We start from the raw sequence: 17,878 nt of genomic DNA on the forward strand, positions 1-17,878 counted from the left end.
AGTGATTCCTCAGCTCAGAAGTAGGATTCGTAATTGCGCCAAAATGCATGGAAACGAACCCAAAGTCGAATTCCAGGCCGCATATGTGCGGCTAAGAAAATGCGGTGGTGGTGGTGGCGGTTTCTGAACCAAAGCTATTCCGCCAGCGATCGACACATGCCCTCGAGTGCGCCAAGTGCAATCAATTGATACAATAACGAAATTGTCGCAAGTGTGGGCCTGGGGGAGGGTGGGTGTATAGGTCGCGGGGTGGCGTAGTGGCGACTAAGCTGCTCCGATTGCTGCAGCACCTTGGCCCGGCCAAAAACTCTATTAAAATGCCATTGCCATAGCGGGAGAAGAAAGAGATGTGATAGGCAATAGTCATCTAGTTTTCAGAAAAGCAAATTTTCCATACCCTTTTAAAAATGTTGGACATATTGTACATGAAACTTGTATTTAAACAAATTTAGGTCTAATATTTCTTTTCAATGCCCTAAAATAAGCTTAAAAGAAATAAATGGCCGAAGTCCACAAAGAAACAAATAAAATATAATTTAAAAAAATATTAAATAGAAAAGTTATTTAATATATATTATTTTTGTGTATTTATATTACAAATTTTAGTTACAATATTAACATTAAAAATAAATAATTTATAAATTGTGATAAGTCCTTTCAGCTTAAAATGCATCACATAAAATGTATTCATCAATTATTTATCTCCTCAACATGATAATAAATACAGTAAATATTTTTTGCCCACTACTGGATTAATAATATTTTCATTAGTCTGCAAATTAATGGCAAGTTGTATCGAGCAGCTTAAGCACCCTACAAAAAACTGAATATCAAATATACATATTTCACGAATCTCGTTTTTGTCGTTCACTCTCTGTTATTTTTAACTAAAACCACAGCCGGCATTCGCCCTGTCCCACTCTATTCCCCCTCCCATTTCCACGCCCATATAAAATTATCCTTTGGCTGGCTCTATTCTTTTTTTCCATATCTATATATGCTGGTGCTCCGATTTTTTGCCTCTACTCGTTTTCGTTTATGGATATCCACTTTATTGTCAGAAAATCATTTTTTCGTTGGCATCTCTTGATATTTTTTTCGTTTCGTTTCGTTTCGTTCTGTTTTTATTGAGCTGGAGCCCAGAATGTTTGTGTAAGTGTATATGTTTGGATGCTCATGCTGTTGTAAATTTGTAGTTCACAAAAAATTGCTTTTATTTATTACTAATGGGCTGCGTTCGTGCTGTGATTGTTGTTGCTGTTGCTGCTGCTGTGCGCCCATATTGAACATTACTTACCGCGGCCGCGACTGTCTCATCTGTGCAGGAGGTGAATTTTCTATTTACCATATTTGCTGACAATGTCATCTCCTCCAATTTTCCTGCGGAGTTGGGGCCGCCTTTTCGATTGGTAAATGGGTTGTCATTTCGGCGCTTGCCACACGTTCGAATTTAATAAATGCGCTCGAAGTCGCGGCTAATTGCCGAACCCTGCTAACCGGGTCAGTGCGGAATCACTCGAATTGCAGTCTCGACGGCAAGCCAGTTTTAGCCGATCGATCCGCGTTTCACGGCTCGAGATTCGCGACTTGCGACTCAAACTCAAAGCGTTTTCGCCACTCTCGCGGCTCGGTCGTTACTCCAATCGGCGGAAAAATGTCGCAAGTCCGTGCCGCTCTAATAAAACTGCAGGCCCTGTTTGGACTGATCGGCCTCGTGGCTCTTACTCCACTGCTCGTCTCGGCCGCGATTCTCAGCCGGCTGATCGCCAAACTCTGCTGCTGCTCACCGCCGAAGAGCATCGAGGGAGAAGTGGCCGTGGTGAGTTGCTGGCCAGCAAACAAACACAAAACTCGAAGTAATCAAATAACAAACTTCGGCTTAGCTTGCGCTTTCAAACGCATTACTTTCGAGTTATACATGGTGAACTAAATGGTGTAAATATAAACCGCTTCGATTGCTATTGTTTCAATGGTTTTTTTTTTCAGCTGCGACTTTCAGCCTTTTATTCGATGAAAATAATGTTTTTATTAAATTATTTTTATTAAACCCTGAGTTTCTGTTTTTTAATTCAGCGTAATAAGCTAAATTCATTTCAAAAAATTATTCTTGTTAGTATTAAAGTATTAAATTAAATGTTTATTTATACATAAGGTACCCCATTACCTTTTAATTTAAAAGTTTTTTTTGTGAGTCATAAACTTGATAAGCGTTGGTCTTAGTATACATTTTGTTTTACTAAGGTTACTGGAGCTGGTCATGGTCTAGGTCGAGCCATTTCGCTGGAGCTGGCCAAGAAGGGCTGCCACATTGCCGTTGTAGATATCAATTTGTCCGGGGCCGAGAACACCGTCAAGCAAATCCAGGAAACCTATAATGTTCGCGCCAAAGCCTACAAGGTAATTGAATTTAAATTCTTTGAGGTAAGGTCACCTGAAAGGCTGGCTTTTAAGTGTCAATTATTATTATAGTCAATTGTAATTGTTTACTTAACTATATGTAACAATCAATTAAAAATCTATAGGCAAATGTTACTAGTCATAAAGAAATTGTTGAGCTCAATTCAAAAGTGGTCGGTGATCTGGGACCGGTTACTGTTCTAATAAACAATGCCGGCGTAATGTTGCATCGCAATTCATTGGACCCCGAACCGGCTGATGTGCAGCTAATGATCGACGTTAATCTTACGTCGCACTTCTGGGTGAGTTTATTTAAGTTTGAAACATAAAATGATCAATATTTAAAAAAATTTTCATTTGCCTTTTTTGAAGGGGATTTTAATATCCAAAAATGTAATTTATATTTAAACCATATTTAACTCATATAAACTGTTTTAAATCTAATGTTTTCAACGTTAATGAAAATGTTTTAATATAAAATCATGCAATTTAATATGCATTGTATTTACCTTAAATATAAAATAAACGTTGGAATTGAATTTTTCTTAAGCTCCTTCAGTTCCTAGATATTTCTAGATATCTTTCAATACTTGTTCATTGTTTTTTTGCAGACTAAATTTGTGTTCCTGCCGCCAATGAAGGCGTTTCGCCGGGGTTTTATAGTCACCATAAGTTCGCTAGCAGGTGAGAAATCTCTCGTCTAGAAATAAGAATTATTCGATTTATCCAATACATGATTTTGACTTTCTCTCCAGGTATTTTCCCCCTACCCTACAGTGCGGCTTACACAGCCAGCAAGGCTGGAACCTTGGCTCACATGAGGGCCCTGCAAATGGAGCTGCAGCTGGAGAAGCAGAAGGACATCCATGTGACCACCGTGCTGCCCACCTTTCTGCGCACCAACGATGAGATTACGGAGCTAACGAATACCATCGGAATCAATAACCTATATCCCCTGATCACTGGCGAGGAGGTGGCCCAACGAGTTGTGTACGGAATGCTGCGGGGTGAGCACGAGATCACGTTGCCGGGACTTGCATCCGTTCTCTACCGGCTGCTGTACCTTCTGCCCTCGGACTGGCAGCTTCGAATGATTCTGCTGCTCAGCGACAATCAGTTCAAGCGGTTCTGCGAGGTGCGATTGCGATCCTGAGATCGATTCGGTTAAAGGTGAATAAAACCATATACACGTGTGTGTATATTCCGGGCTGGGATAAAAACAAACATTAAAAACATGTTCTCTGCTGGCCGGGGATTCTCAGGTGGAGGCGCTGCTTAAAAGCGTTTTATTAAAATCCGATTAAAGATACTTTTTGCGGCCGGCTGGTCACGGACAACTGGCCACAGGCCACGGGCTCCAGTCATGTGCTCTCCATTTAATTTCAGCCAGCCAGCCGGCCAGCCAGCTGACCAGCCAGCCAGCCAGCATTGCTTTAATTCTGGAGCTCCGTCTGGATCCACTTCGTCTGCATTTGTCAGTTGACTGGGGGGCGGAAAACGAAAACGGGAAAAATGGAGAAAATGGGAAATACGGGAATGCAATCAACTTGTCAGCACTCCCACTTTCCCAACCTTGTGCTGAATCTCATTATGCAACTTTTATGGGGTCATTGAGGCTGTGTGATTTATATATTTTGCGAAATTAAAAAAGCTTAACAAAGGCTTAAAGAGCCACAGCAAAATTTTGTGTTGCATATGCCCGGGTGCAATAGAAAACTTCAAGCTTATGGACTCACTCGCATTTCTTGTGTTATTAGGGGTTTGTAGAGTAATGCGGTGAAAGTACATTTGCAATGTTTTTCTTTGCCACTTCAAACGAAATTTCAGTATAATAGGGTCGAGTGAAGACCATTAAAAGAGAGTGGCTTGACAGAAAGTATTTTGGTTAAAGTGATTCCGTACAAAAACGGAAGAAAAAAGCTCGTCTTTTTGTTCGCTCGACAGTTTTTCATTGTTCCTTTATCTTTATGCTGGCGAAATTAATGCAACACATTAAGAGAAATATTGCAACAGTGGCGGCAGCAGACGAGGACTTTTCCATTTTTCTCATTTTTTCGCCAGCGCGAGGCTTACACAGGCATGCGGACTATATAGCATGAATTTCTTGCATATTTCCACGTTTTGCTCTGCACGCGCTTTTCTCCCATCTTCGTCCTGCTGCTTTTATTTTATTTATGCTATCACTGCAACCTGAAATGCTTTAGCCACATACACACACACACACACACGCCACACACACAGATTCTTATAGCTGGATACTGTAGGATACTGCATTTGTGTGGAATTTCTTTCCTGCTGCATCTGCCCTTTCTTTCAGAGGCCAGGACATATGCATGGAAACTTTAGTGAAATTAAGAAAATATATAAAAAGACGTCCCAGCAGCAGGAGTGGAATGATAGAAATGCTTTAGGAAAATGAAAAAATAATGCTGCCAAATGCAAAAATAACATCAGGATATGAGTCAAAGTCGGCAGGACTTTGCCACTTGGCTTTTTTCTCAGGAAAGAATCAGTAAGGAAAATATTATGTCAGCAAATCAAATCGATTGTGTGGGAAAGCATTAGCCCAGGAACCCAGCCAGCATTGGGAATCGCTCCCAAATATCCGTCTCCTCTCGTAATTCCCAATTAAAAAGCCGTTAATGATGCGTGGCCCAGAGCAAGAGCATCGCAGCCCCAAAGGCCCAGACGTGTCGCACGTAACGCCTCAATGGCAACCTGATTGAAAACTCAAATGTGCGACTGCGATCCGCCCCCGAAGTCGGGGTTTATTGCTTGTCTTCGCCACCGACGAACACTCTGTTTAATTTCGATGGGTTGTCTGCAGACAAACGAGACATTTCCGCGTCTGATTATGGGTATCCATTGGGATATATAGTACTCGGCTGCTGACTTGGGCTTAATTATGAGCTGTGAGTGAAGTGCGTGGGAAATCGAATGCAGTTCACAAAGGGTGGCTGAGTGCCCCGGCCTCTCGTTTCGTTCACCTGCGGTTGCGACTACCCATTTTCATGACACATTTTCCGACTTGGGTAATCGAGCAGTCATGTCATTCATGTTGGGGGCATTTCCATCAGCTGCAAATCCGCGAAATCAATTTAATGAAGAGTTGTAGCCCCGTGTCAGTTTTCTGTTGCATTTGCATTTGCATTTTCCCATCTCTGTTTTCCATTTTCGGTAACCTTTGCTTTCGTCAAATGACGAATTTTGAGTGGCCGTCCAAAACTAATTAAAAAGCTGACCAGGACACGTTTCATGGCCAGTGCCACGGCTAATGCTAACGTTCCTCATGACCCATTGATTTTCTACACACAGATAAAAAATATTGGAACCCTCTATTTTCATAATTTTTTTTTCATTTTTAGGCATTATGTATTTGTGGTTCATAATAAAAACAAATTGTAAATATTTAAATCTTAAGTGTAATATGTTGAAGTTAAATTAAAGAGTTGAACACATTAATATTTTAATTAATGCTATATAATTTTTTTTTTACTTAGTAATTACAATATTCGATTTGTTTTTGTTCATAATTTTAATAAAATTAGTTAATTTTTTTAAGTATATTTTGTGTTAAACAATTATTTTTAAAAATAATATTGTAAATTTCAGAATAAAACATTGTAAATACATTCCTATACATACCCTAATGTTTTTAGTATTCTTTATTTAAATATAAAATTGACTGGAAATTAATTTCATTATAACCTTTTTTTTTATTCGAAACTCTTTTGCTCTAATGGCTTTTCTCTTTGTGTATGCAGAGCAGAGACAGACAGCCGAATTGTTGGTAATTTTCCAGTCCTGCTTCTGCCGAGAAATGCGATACGATACCGTTCGGGTGCATAAATCACATGTTTTACTAATTAAACGAAACAGTAAATAACGATCTTTGGCCAGTCAGCGATTTAATGAGTAGACAAAATGACACCGTAACTGTGGACTTAAAACGCCCACGAGAGCACCGATCATAAAAACGCCCCAATCCTGCACAGATCCATAGATCCCCCGGCACAATAATCATAAAAATTGCATGTTAAAATTCATTCGGGGGGCGTGAACTGCTTCGGTTTTCCTTTTCCTTTTTCTTATTATTCTTTTTATTGTGCGACGCCTTTAAAATGTTTATAAATACAGTCAATTTGCCGTCAACTTTTGAACTTGCCACATGTGCTCGGCTTCGGCTTACGAGTTGTAAAATGTCAAGGGGTCAACGTCAACGGCAGCGGCTCATTATAATGCAACCGACTAGTCCGAATAGAATGAGTGACATTCATTCCAGAGAGAGCCCAGAAATCGGTTTGGAATCGAATTATGCTAAAACATATTTGAATGCAGCGATAGCGGCGACTACTCCGACATGCATGTCAGCGCAATCATTTGACATTTTGACAGGATATCGAGGGGGATTTCGGGATCAGGGTTGGGGGTTGGTAGTTGGTAGTTGGGGGTTCAGGGAGCGTGAGTGCCGCAGGATAGTTCAAGTTGAATGTCACGCCTGCGCGCCTCAAATTACAAATTAAACAGCGACGATGTCAGAGTTTTTCAATTCTCTTGGCTAAACAAAATCAAATTACCGCCTGACAAATTTACTTGTTGAATGCGATGAAGGCGAACACAAAATGTGTTGTGTTTAAACACCTCAACATAAGAAACTTTCCTCTTTTCCGAGTGCAAAGATCTTTTGACTCTTTGCCAAAGAAAAAGTAAATTTACAATAAAAATGTTTTATTTGGCCTGCCTCCACTTCTGCCTTTTAGATAATTGAATTGGCAATTTTGTCCTATTAATCCGATGTTTTAATTTCTAAATGAAATACAGAGATAGGAATAACATACTATAGCTATTTGCTATAAATTGTTTGAAGTAAATTCTATCTCCCAATTTTCCCGAAAAGATAATAACATTATTTTGACAGATAATCACAACTCAACCTCAACCCTTCCAGACTTTGCTTTATTTATTTATTTAAAGACAGTCCCAGTCTTATTCGAAGCGAACACACGATGTCTACGATTGGAAATAAACAAAAGCAATAACCATTTCGTAGTTTCCACAACAAGAATTACCCCAGACATAGCCCCAACCCAAAATCCGGGTCATCGCCACATCAGCAGCTCACTTGATGGAGAATGTGGAGTAAATAAACGCGACCATTTGCAGCATTGTCAAGTGGAAAATCATTGACAAATTTATGAACCCACCCGACACAAACTCAGCAAGAGCAAATACACGAGTAAATATTTACGTATATATATTCTCGAACCAGAGAGCGGAAAACATAAAGTTAAAAATTTCATTAACAAATCGACACCGCACCGTCTCATTACTTGGCAACAAATAAATTTTATTAAGTACGCTTTATCTGTGTGCGCTTTTATTTACGATTTTTCATTAAAGTCACTTGGCGCGCCGCATAATTCCCACCCGCCCAAGTTGACCAAACATTCGGATTTCGAGTTCATCCATTAATGTTGCGGCGTATTTTTGCAGTGCGCTAAAAAAATATTACAATTTCATTGAAAAAATGTTTACACACATGCAGTAGGGCAAGGGTCATTCAGCGATAAAGTGGTAAGCTTATGCAGCTAATTAATTGGATGGTTTTTATATATTATCACTGGTGAACGTTTTGCTGGGAAAGTGATTCACTCCGAGATTTAATTGAAATCGAAACTTGTCCCAGACAAATCATAAACTGGCCGACAGCAGCGCTGCCCACGCACGCAAGAAAAATTACCTTAAATCTAGCGAGAATTGATAATCACTAGCGGAAATGGTCGAGTGTTTTCCCAAGAATTGTCGCCGCGCGTCATCGCCACTCTCATAAACATCAACTCGCATTGGCATCAGGTCTATAGGACTTGGTCAGCCACGCAACTTCGGTACACTCAGAAAATTTGAAATTGAGAATTGACCAAAATTAAATTTAACAAAATCCAATTGGCAAAGATAAATAGGTGCCTAAAACATACCAAGTCTATTTTTGAATGTTTTGGATTACAAAATGTATTATCTTATGTGAAATCGATTCCTAACACGATTTTAAATCATTAAAATATTTACTCATTTATCTTTAGCTAGTTGTATTTCAAACATATTTAAGTTGTTGCATTTTTTCTCAGTACACTGACGCCAAAAAGTATGGCCAAAATCGACTAATTTTAAGAATGATGTAAGTTGTCGCAATCGTGCGACAACAAAGGCAGTGGCCCCACAGTTTTGGCCGCGAGCCCAATCTTTTGGCCAGCCCTCCGAGCGACTCGCGAACGACGGGCGCGCAAGTGGCAGGAATTGTGTGTTAAACGTTTATGAATTGACTCGACGCGTTCGGGCCGAGAGCAGAACCCCCGACCAGGGCAGCTGCCAAACCTATGCCAGACCATCCATCCCCAGCCCAGCCCATCCCAACCATCCCAAAAATCATCCCATCCGGATGAACGTGCGCCAAAGCACAATGCTTGCCAAAAATCATAAAAAAATATATGGCGATTATAGGGGAGATGGCATCATTTAATGATGAAGTGCCGCAATGGGCTGAAAAAAGGGAAATGGATGTGAATTTGGATGTGGATGTGAGCAAAGGGGAACTGACTCATGCTCCGGAAACGTCAGCCACAATGGACAATGCACTTGAGGACCTAGGACAACACGCCCCTGGCGAAGGGAACAAATAGTTTTGCGATTGCATTTTTGTGGCGTAAATTAAAAACATATTGTCAGGCATTAGCGGACGAGCTAAAAATGCTAAAAATAGCGAAAAGAGAGCGGGATCTCAAGATGCACATCAAGATGCACTGGAGCCAGAGCATGTGTATGTGCTATTTGTCGCACTGGCAAATGAGTTGCCTTAATAAATTTAGCCCATGTATATAGAGTACAGTTCTTACGCCCGCCTGGTGATTCTGTGCAGCAAATATAAAAAGGCAGCGAAATAAAAGGAGTGAAACGAAGAAAATGATGTGGCAATAAAAAATAGTGCTAAAACATTCGACAGCCTAGCTGCAACAACAACCACACACCGAAACGCAGCATCGCACACTTGTACACCATGTGTGCACCGCCAAGATCGCACAGTGCACAGTGCGCAGTCCCGCTGGAAATGGAAAATGGGCGGGGAAATGGTCGGGGAAATGGGCAGAGGATCCAGAGACACTGCCACGGTCAAGTGCACTGTGGAAAATGTGAGGGCTCATGGGTTCAGAGCGATGGCAATAGGATTTACATTTATGGTGATATCCAATTAGGAAGAAAAAAATAATACTGAGTGACTTATTTAAGATATTATTTTAAAAGAGAATATCATAATATTTGTAACCTTGAATTTGAAGATACATTTTGATTTATTAACTCATTAGATTCTGTTTCGTTAATTGATTTTTTATGAAATCTTTGGATTAAAAAATATATATGCTGTACATAAAAAATATACGAAGTATTAGTACATATTTACATAAATAACTAGTTGATTTTAAACAAGAAAGAAAGCAAACTTCGGCAAGCCGAAGTTCATATACCCTTGCAGCTATTGCATGAATTAAATACTTTTGAAAATATTTAAATTATGATTTACTTGAGTATATGCTGAAAAACATTGAAACTATGATGATTTGCAGCTCAATTATAAGATAGTTATTTTATATATTTTTATTATTTCTATGGGAGCTATATGATATAGACGTCCGATTTTGATAAAATTTAAACCATAATTCTGAAATAATTAAACATTGCTATATGTCGAAGAACTAAACAAAAAATTAAAAAACAGAAAAGTTATAATTTTTTTTCATTTATTTTTCCGATTGTTCCTATGGGAGCTATATGCTATAGTCGTCCGATTTTGATGAAAATTAAAACATAATTCTGAAATACTTAACCATTACTATATCTCGAAGAACTAAACAAAAAATTAAAAAACAGCAAAATTATAATTTTTTTTCATTTATTTTTCCGATTGTTCCTATGGGAGCAATATGCTATAGTCCTCCGATTTTGATGAAATTTAAACCGTAAATCGGAAATATTTAACCATTACTAAATGTCGAAGAACTAAACAAAAAATTAAAAAACAGCAAAGTTATAATTTTTTTTCATTTATTTTTCCGATTGTTCCTATGGGAGCTATATGCTATAGTCGTCCGATCCGGCTCGTTCCGACTTATATACTACCTGCAATAGAAAGACAACTTTTGGGAAAGTTTCATGCAGATAGCTTTAAAACTGAGAGACTAGTTTGCATATAAACGGACGGACAGACGGACAGACGGACAGACGGACATGGCTAGATCGACTCGCCTAGTGATGCTGATCAAGAATATATATACTTTATAGGGTCGGAGATGTCTCCTTCACTGCGTTGCAAACTTCTGACTGAAATTATAATACCCTCTGCAAGGGTATAAATATAAAGAAATAAAAACAGTGAATTATTCATCAGAGATAATCATCCAACACCCTGTAGACCCTAATACAATTATACAAAGGAATGGATTTCACTCTCATTTACTCACCTACTCACTCACTTAAAAATTCAACTATAACATATATGATGTAATGTTTCAACAATTATTCGTTGTAATGCTCATGGGTTTTTCCAATTTCCCACTGGGCACTCGGTACAACTCGCGCATAATTTCTATACACAACATCAGCCTAAAATAACAGTATTAACAAGAGCAACAACCACAGCGGCAGTATTGGGACTAAAACAAGAGAAGTACAACTACACCCAAGATCGGGAAAATCTAGGGGATGGGGATTGGGGTGGAGGTGGAGGTAGAGGGCAAGGTGTAAGGTTGGCGGAGGAGGGGAGGGGAAATGAGACGTCGGCGTCGACGGTGGCAGCGGCGGTAGCACATGTGCGTGTCAAAGGCAGGAGAAGCGACTGCGACGTCGGCAGAGGCAGGATCCAACACTCCACGATCCACGATCCCCGTTCTCCGTTCCCCCTCCCCGTTCCCATTCCCATTCCCGTAAGACATCCCGTTCTCGTTCCGGGCGTTTAAATATCGGGCGGCAGCAGCTCTCCGGCTTATTGTCAGCCAGATCGCGGTGGCGTGAACATCGCAAGTGTCAGCCGAATATTGTAGAACTAGAAATTATAGAACTCTCGAATTTACGTGTGCGTGTGTGTGGCAGTGTGTGATTTTCCTGGGATTTCCCGCGTTCGGTGGCCGTAAAAAAAGACTAAAAAAGAAACAAAACTAAATTGGCAAACTTCCCAGACAACTGCCGGAAATGCGAAAGTGAAAGCGACCGGCCAAGAAGAACGGACAGCAAATCACCAGAGGGACCCCATATAATATAGTATGTCATCGACGCTGAAGACCAGCAGCCAGAGTGGCGGCATGTACGTCAAGACGGCGGAGATTTCGGGAAAGGAGAGAGGCGGCTGCTACGGCGGGTTCATGTCGCCCCCGTTGAGTGCCAATATTGGGGCAAACAACAGGGAGACGGCGGGGGACATTTTCCGGGTGCCAGCAAAGGTGGAAACCGATGGCCATAGTCACTTTGCGACGGCGGAGTTGCAATTCCCTGACTTTTCGCACCTCTGCTTTGCCGCCGAGACGCCCAACTCGGTGTTCAGTGACTGCCAGCACAGCTACGCAGCTGGACAGGATCAGCAGCAGGATTCGGACCAGGATGACATAGTCTGCGCCGCCGCGGGAAATACGGGAATGCCCTACCAACAGGGCCAGTACACGCAGCTCAATCGCGAGGACATCTTTCGCTTCGAGCCGGAGGACATAGCCAGGCTGACTGGAGAATCGGATCTGCCCGGACTGCTGCAAGCTCCCCAGACGCCATACACCCCGTACACACCCTACACACCGTACACACCGTGCAGCGGGCAGAACAGCCAACTGCCCGTGCAGCCGGCAAGTGACTCCATCAATCTGGATATTGATTACTTTAATTATGACGAGATTAATTGCCAATCGAAAAACCAATCACCGTGCTCATCGCCGCACCTCGATGCCTGGCTGAACTTCAATCTTGGCGAGATTTCAGCAGGCGCCACAGCAAGTGCCGCCTCGCCAAAATTGTGCAATGTGTTTGAGGAGCAGGAGCAGCAGCTGGATTCGGTCAAGGCGGTAACCTCGCCCACGAAGCTTCCCTCGATGAGCTCGACCTTCGGCACCCCCAAATGCATTCCCATGTGCGCCAGCAACTACGAGGACTACGCGAATCTTTACCAGGGATCTGGGTATACCACCACCGAGAACTACCAGAACAACATGGCCCAGGCCATCGAGAAGCCCAATCGCGAGCACAAGACCATCTGGACCATCGATGAGCTGGACGAGCTGATGCTGGGCGAGCAGCAGCAATTCTATCAGCATCATTTCCAGCAGCAGCAGCAGCAGCAGGAGTTGCAGCTGCATCAGCAACATGAACTGCAGCAACAGCAATCCGAGACCTGTAAATCCGATATGGTCAACTATTTGGCGGATGACTGTATCAAGGCCGAGGAGTTCCATAACCTGGACAGTGAGGACGATGAGAACTACAACGAGGAGGAGGAGGACCTGGACAACGAAGTGTTTGCTCCACCTATGGAGAATGAGAACAAGCCGGACTCAATCTGCTGCGATCCGGAGGCGGAGGCTGAGATCGAGGCCACGATCCCACTCATCTGCCGCTGGACGGGTTGCGACGAGGAGTTCCCCAATCAACAGGCCTTCGTTGAGCACATCGAAAAGTGCCATGTGGATGTGCGCAAGGGAGAGGACTTCTCTTGCTTTTGGCTGGACTGTCCCAGGCGGTACAAGCCCTTCAATGCCCGCTACAAGCTGCTCATCCACATGCGAGTCCACAGCGGCGAGAAGCCCAACAAATGTCCGGTAAGCATAGCAAACGTACCCAAAGCTTAATTCTTTTAAATTAAGAGAATATATATATATATTTTATTTTATTTATTTTTTTTTTTATTTATTTATATATTTTTTATAATTTTTTTTTGTATTTTGTACGCGGAGTCTCAGAGAAAAAGACTTTTTATAAAGATTTTCATGTATGGCAAATATGAACTCCTAAATTTAGATGTTTTTTCTCTCTGTTTACCAACCTTTCCAATCCCTCATAGAATATCATTTTTCAAAATCAAACAATTGATATGGATCTTTCCTTTTTGCCAGCCCAGCTGGTACATTTGTTTATGCGTCCGAAACAAGACTTTTCTCGTGGAGAACCCATTTCGTGTGTTTCTAGTTTTCAGTTTTTAGTTTGCCTTTTTGTGTTTGTATCATGCACGTGTTGACATTTGATGCGCCATCGCTGGGATGATGAATTGTGCGGCGCAGGGCAATCACGGAAATTGACAGGGCGACGGCTGTGAGTCCGAGTCCGAGTCCGAGATCCACTTGAAATGGAGTTGCTGGTAATGTTATTAGGGCGAAAACTCGCTACAGTTTCCATCCTTTGCTGGGATGCTCTTTCATTTGGATTTTTGAGTAATTGATGGATTCTTGCCAGTGCTTTTTTTCGATCAAAAAGGCTCGGCCATCATCAAGTTGCCGCCTCTTGCCATTACACATGTTTCAGTTTCTGTTTCTGTTGCAAAAACGTAATTTGCTCTTTCAGGTGGGTGGTGGGTGGTAGTGGGCTGGGTGGCCTGGTGACACCTGCTGCTGCGGGCCACGAATCTGCTGGGAGGTCACAATTTTATGCGTCCTTCTGACACTTCTTCTTTCTTTCTTTGCCCCCACACCCTGGTAATTGCAATTTTCGATGACACATCCTTTCCTTTTTGTTTTTCCATTACAGTTTCCCGGCTGCAATAAAGCATTCTCGCGTTTGGAAAATTTGAAAATTCATCAGCGCTCGCACACGGGCGAGCGGCCTTATGGCTGCCAGTATAAAGGTTGCCTCAAAGCGTTCAGCAATAGCTCGGATCGGGCGAAACATCAAAGGACCCACTACGACACGGTGAGTATCTTTATATAGCCATATGCATATGAGTGGGGGATGGGGGATGAGATGCTCCACCAATTTGCGGTGCGTGTCAAAAGGAAATTGAGGAGGTCGCTGGCGGCTGCAAAAGATGCAGCTGGGGTCGCTGGCGAGCGGCTTTAAGATTTAACGGACACCGAGGCGCTTAGCCAGTCAAAAAAAAAAGTAGTGGCCCCTGTTGCTGCTGCTGCCAGCAGACATGTGCACATTTCGCATTTCGCTGCCTGAGTGATTTATAGTTTTGTGTGTGTGCTCTATCTGTGAGAGCGGGCACCGATGGCCCGATGGCGAAAGTAACAGCAGCTGGAGTAGGAATAGGAATAGCAATGGGAATGGCAGCAATGGCAGCCGCGTCAGCGCGTACGACAACCGGAAAAAAGTTCAAAACCAGCTGAAAAGGCCAGCGATTCAGCCATCAGCAACAGCAACAACAGCAGCAGGCAAATCGAATAAACTAAACGAGTTACTTTCGTTGCCTAGCTGAAGGGGCAGGGTAGCCAATCAGGATCACAAAAGGATGCGATGTGTGCTGGTTTGGCGGGGTGCACTTAGAAAAATTGGTCCAAAGAATGAGCAAGTAGTCGCGACCTTGTCGTCAAATATTCAAGAGAAAATTGTTAAAAAGGGAAACGCTAATGTCATCATTGCTTAGTCATAAAAAAAACTTTTATTTACTAGGAAATGATTTTTTGTGTAATATTAATCAACTCTGGCTGTTGTCAGGTTTTCGGATCTTCGATTTTATTTTTGACAAACATTTAACAGATTAAACTTATGTTTTGAAAAATAAATTACATTTGTTTATGAAGATACAAGTACAAATACAATACAATTATTTTTAAGTGCACTCGCTTTCGGCCCGCGGCTTCTGCATGGGCAGAACAAACAAAATGCAGAATGACATTTCAAAACGATTTGACTTGGCAAATACGCTGGCCCATCTGTTAGCGGCTGTGTGAATGTGTGGGTGAGTGTATTGTGTGTGGGTGTGCGAGTGTGCGAGCTAGGAGCGCCTGCAGGACGAATGGGAGAAATCAATTGCATAGTTTTAGGCAACGGCACTGAGCCACTGCGGTTTGAATAGAATCTGAGGCAAATACTGGGTACTAACGCAACGCTCCATTTTGTTCTCGCTCTATTGGAACAGAAACCCTATGCCTGCCAGCTGCCAGGATGTACGAAGCGCTACACGGATCCCTCCAGCCTCCGCAAACATGTCAAGAACCACGCGCTGCGCAACGCCAACGGACAGCTGCGGCGCAAATCCGCCGGCGGCGCCTCCAATCCCCCACCCTCCGGTCCAAAGAAGACGGCCAAAACCCGCCGCCACTCCGAGTCGGCTCTTCTGCAAGGGGGCGTGGCAGGGGCAGGGGCGGGTGCAGGTGCCGTTGGGGATCAACGCCAGCACCGCAGCAATAGCTGCAGCGAGGCATTGCTGCTGCAGACCGAGCAAAGCGACAGGATAGACCGCAACAATTGCGGCACCGGTGTTGCAGCTAATAACAATTCAATGAACTTTAATGAGTTGTCAAATTGCATTGTCATCATTGAGCACAATCAGAGCGGCAGGGGAACCGCAATCGGAACATATGGCAATGGCAATGACAATGACAATGGCAATGTCAATGGTGCTGCACCGGAAACGGATGCGCTGAGCGTTTGCAGTGGCAGCAGCAATAACAACAATAACAACAACAACAGCAATAATCATTACAATGGAAATATTAATCAATTAAGCGAACTCGAGCAAATGCTGACGACGGCGAAGCCTGCAACTGCTAATGGAATTGGCCCGGCCAATGGCGACAGCAAATGCCACTTGAGCGAGTTTGTGTCGTTCGAGTACGTGACCAAATACCTGGCGGATGTCTATGAGCCGCCTTCCAAAAGCCCGCCGCCGCCGGCTAATTTCCATCTGCCGTCCGAGTTCGACAACAACTTCGATATGCTGGACTTCCCCCAGTTCATTTGAGTTAAGCCAGCTTATAAAACTACTACCATATAGTCGTAGCAAGAGCCCACCTGGAACAGTCAGCAAATCAATGTCCAAAGATCTCAGTGCCTGAGCCCTTATAAGAATTCCTACCACTAGTAAGACACCATCTCTGTACATACTTAAAATAAGTAGTGTAGACTAAGCATAGAACACACGCCACAAAGAAACGTTCCTGAATTTCATTGTAATCCAGTGATTAACCGCGTCTTCCCAGCCTCTTCCTAAACATTAAGTTAACTAGAATACTCTCGGCTATAAGTACTATCTGTAATTGCTTTGTTTAAGTTTGTCAACAAACGCATTGACCATAATAATTAATTTAATTTGCATTTTTTTTCTTACAAAATGCATTTGAAAGTATAATTTCATTTGAATATTCATTTTAATTACTTGGTGAAACATGTACACATTGTATGGGGTTGCGAACAAATAATTAAAAGATTGCAGACAAAGTTAATGAATTGGATTAAAAAAGATTTAATGTTTGCATCATAAATGAACAAAATCGTTAAGTGTGATTTTACTTGCTGACATTAATTGAAATACAATGCTATACATTACAGGTCTACAAAAATAAAAGAAATATATATTGCCAACAAAGTGAAATTCGGCAAAATAAATACTTTGCAAAAAAACGTTTAATAGATTGGTTAACAGTTGATAATATTCCAAGGCTTGGTAGTTATTAATTAATGTTGAACACTATTAGAATAAGCCCATTTTCGCTATGAATAACATCTGTAAAAAGCTATAAATCCCCGCTGAATGCAATGTTCCTGTTAACGCATCGTGATTACGGCTATCCATTCGTTTTCGATTATATATCTCACACCTGAACCTTTGTGCGGAATATCGGACAGGGAGACATGCACAACATGTTGGGATTTCCGTTTCATGTTTGGGCGTCTGACTTTACTTAATTGCTGTGCATTCAAAAAATAATTTACAACGCCAGGGAGCCATATATGTATACAGTTAATTTATTATTCGCTTTTAACACATTCTCAGTTTTTCATGTATTTGCTTACATATATCGAATTAATTAGCGTTGCATATAAAATTCATAAAAATCGGCTTAAGTCTTAAATTAATTTGAGTTCAGGTCGCGCACTGATTGCAGTTGGTCGGGTTGGGTTGGGTTGGGTTGGGTGAATCGTTCAGTGAAGCGCCTGGGAGGGGGCTTAAAGCAGCCCGGCGTTCGCCTAATTTGATTTAATGTACCACCGCGAGTCCTGGCTGTAATGGAAAATATGGGATATTAACGGAGGGAAGACTGTGTGAGGCTCTCATTAAAATTGATAGAATTAAGCCTTAAACCTTGACGAAACTTGGCTGTGCAGCCACAGAGCTGCACTGCCAATGCATTTTTAGTGACTTAATAAGGCTCGAATGGCCCCTTTCGTTAACTGGTTGGAAATGGCTAGGGTCATGGCACACAGCGGGCTATTAATGTGTAAACAACTGCCAACATATCAATGAGCAGAAAGGGCGTGGTCCGGGCTGGGCAGTCGGGCAGAAATAAAGTGGCCAGAA

At 42.1% G+C, this 17,878-nt stretch overlaps 2 protein-coding genes and 1 long non-coding RNA gene across 3 annotated transcripts; 2 read left to right on the forward strand and 1 right to left on the reverse strand.

The window, feature by feature from the left end:
* The first annotated feature begins 1,611 nt into the window (after positions 1–1,611).
* On the forward strand, positions 1,612–3,621 carry LOC108148594 (estradiol 17-beta-dehydrogenase 11). Its single transcript, XM_017275675.2, has 5 exons — positions 1,612–1,819; positions 2,242–2,397; positions 2,523–2,699; positions 3,009–3,081; positions 3,153–3,621. The coding sequence occupies exons 1-5, from the start codon at positions 1,655–1,657 to the stop codon at positions 3,548–3,550; spliced, it is 969 nt and encodes a 322-aa protein (XP_017131164.1). The 5' UTR covers positions 1,612–1,654; the 3' UTR covers positions 3,551–3,621.
* LOC121467611 lies at positions 2,304–3,256 on the reverse strand. The gene is made up of 3 exons (XR_005977687.1): positions 3,168–3,256; positions 2,907–3,097; positions 2,304–2,390 (listed from the first exon to the last, which is right to left on the reverse strand). It is a non-coding gene; the product is annotated as an uncharacterized LOC121467611 (long non-coding RNA).
* Positions 3,622–11,458: 7,837 nt separating the features above from the next.
* Positions 11,459–17,295, forward strand: LOC108148746 (GATA zinc finger domain-containing protein 7). Its single transcript, XM_017275944.2, has 3 exons — positions 11,459–13,241; positions 14,164–14,325; positions 15,497–17,295. Exons 1-3 carry the CDS (start codon positions 11,706–11,708, stop codon positions 16,319–16,321), a joined length of 2,523 nt encoding a protein of 840 aa, XP_017131433.1. The 5' UTR covers positions 11,459–11,705; the 3' UTR covers positions 16,322–17,295.
* The last annotated feature ends 583 nt before the right edge of the window (positions 17,296–17,878 follow it).

Source organism: Drosophila elegans, unplaced genomic scaffold, assembly GCF_018152505.1.
Source record: "Drosophila elegans isolate 14027-0461.03 unplaced genomic scaffold, ASM1815250v1 contig_476, whole genome shotgun sequence".
NCBI lineage: Eukaryota > Metazoa > Arthropoda > Insecta > Diptera > Drosophilidae > Drosophila > Drosophila elegans.

Excerpts from the sequence above, each read along its gene's own strand:
- LOC108148594 (XM_017275675.2), top strand. The coding sequence starts at position 1,655 with ATGTCGCAAGTCCGTGCCGCTCTAATAAAACTGCAGGCCCTGTTTGGA. Across the intron at positions 1,820-2,241 it reads TCGAGGGAGAAGTGGCCGTG|GTTACTGGAGCTGGTCATGG; the intron begins GTGAGTTGCTGG and ends TGTTTTACTAAG. Across the intron at positions 3,082-3,152 it reads CACCATAAGTTCGCTAGCAG|GTATTTTCCCCCTACCCTAC; the intron begins GTGAGAAATCTC and ends CTTTCTCTCCAG.
- LOC108148746 (XM_017275944.2), top strand. The coding sequence starts at position 11,706 with ATGTCATCGACGCTGAAGACCAGCAGCCAGAGTGGCGGCATGTACGTC. Across the intron at positions 13,242-14,163 it reads AGAAGCCCAACAAATGTCCG|TTTCCCGGCTGCAATAAAGC; the intron begins GTAAGCATAGCA and ends TTTCCATTACAG. Across the intron at positions 14,326-15,496 it reads AAAGGACCCACTACGACACG|AAACCCTATGCCTGCCAGCT; the intron begins GTGAGTATCTTT and ends CTATTGGAACAG.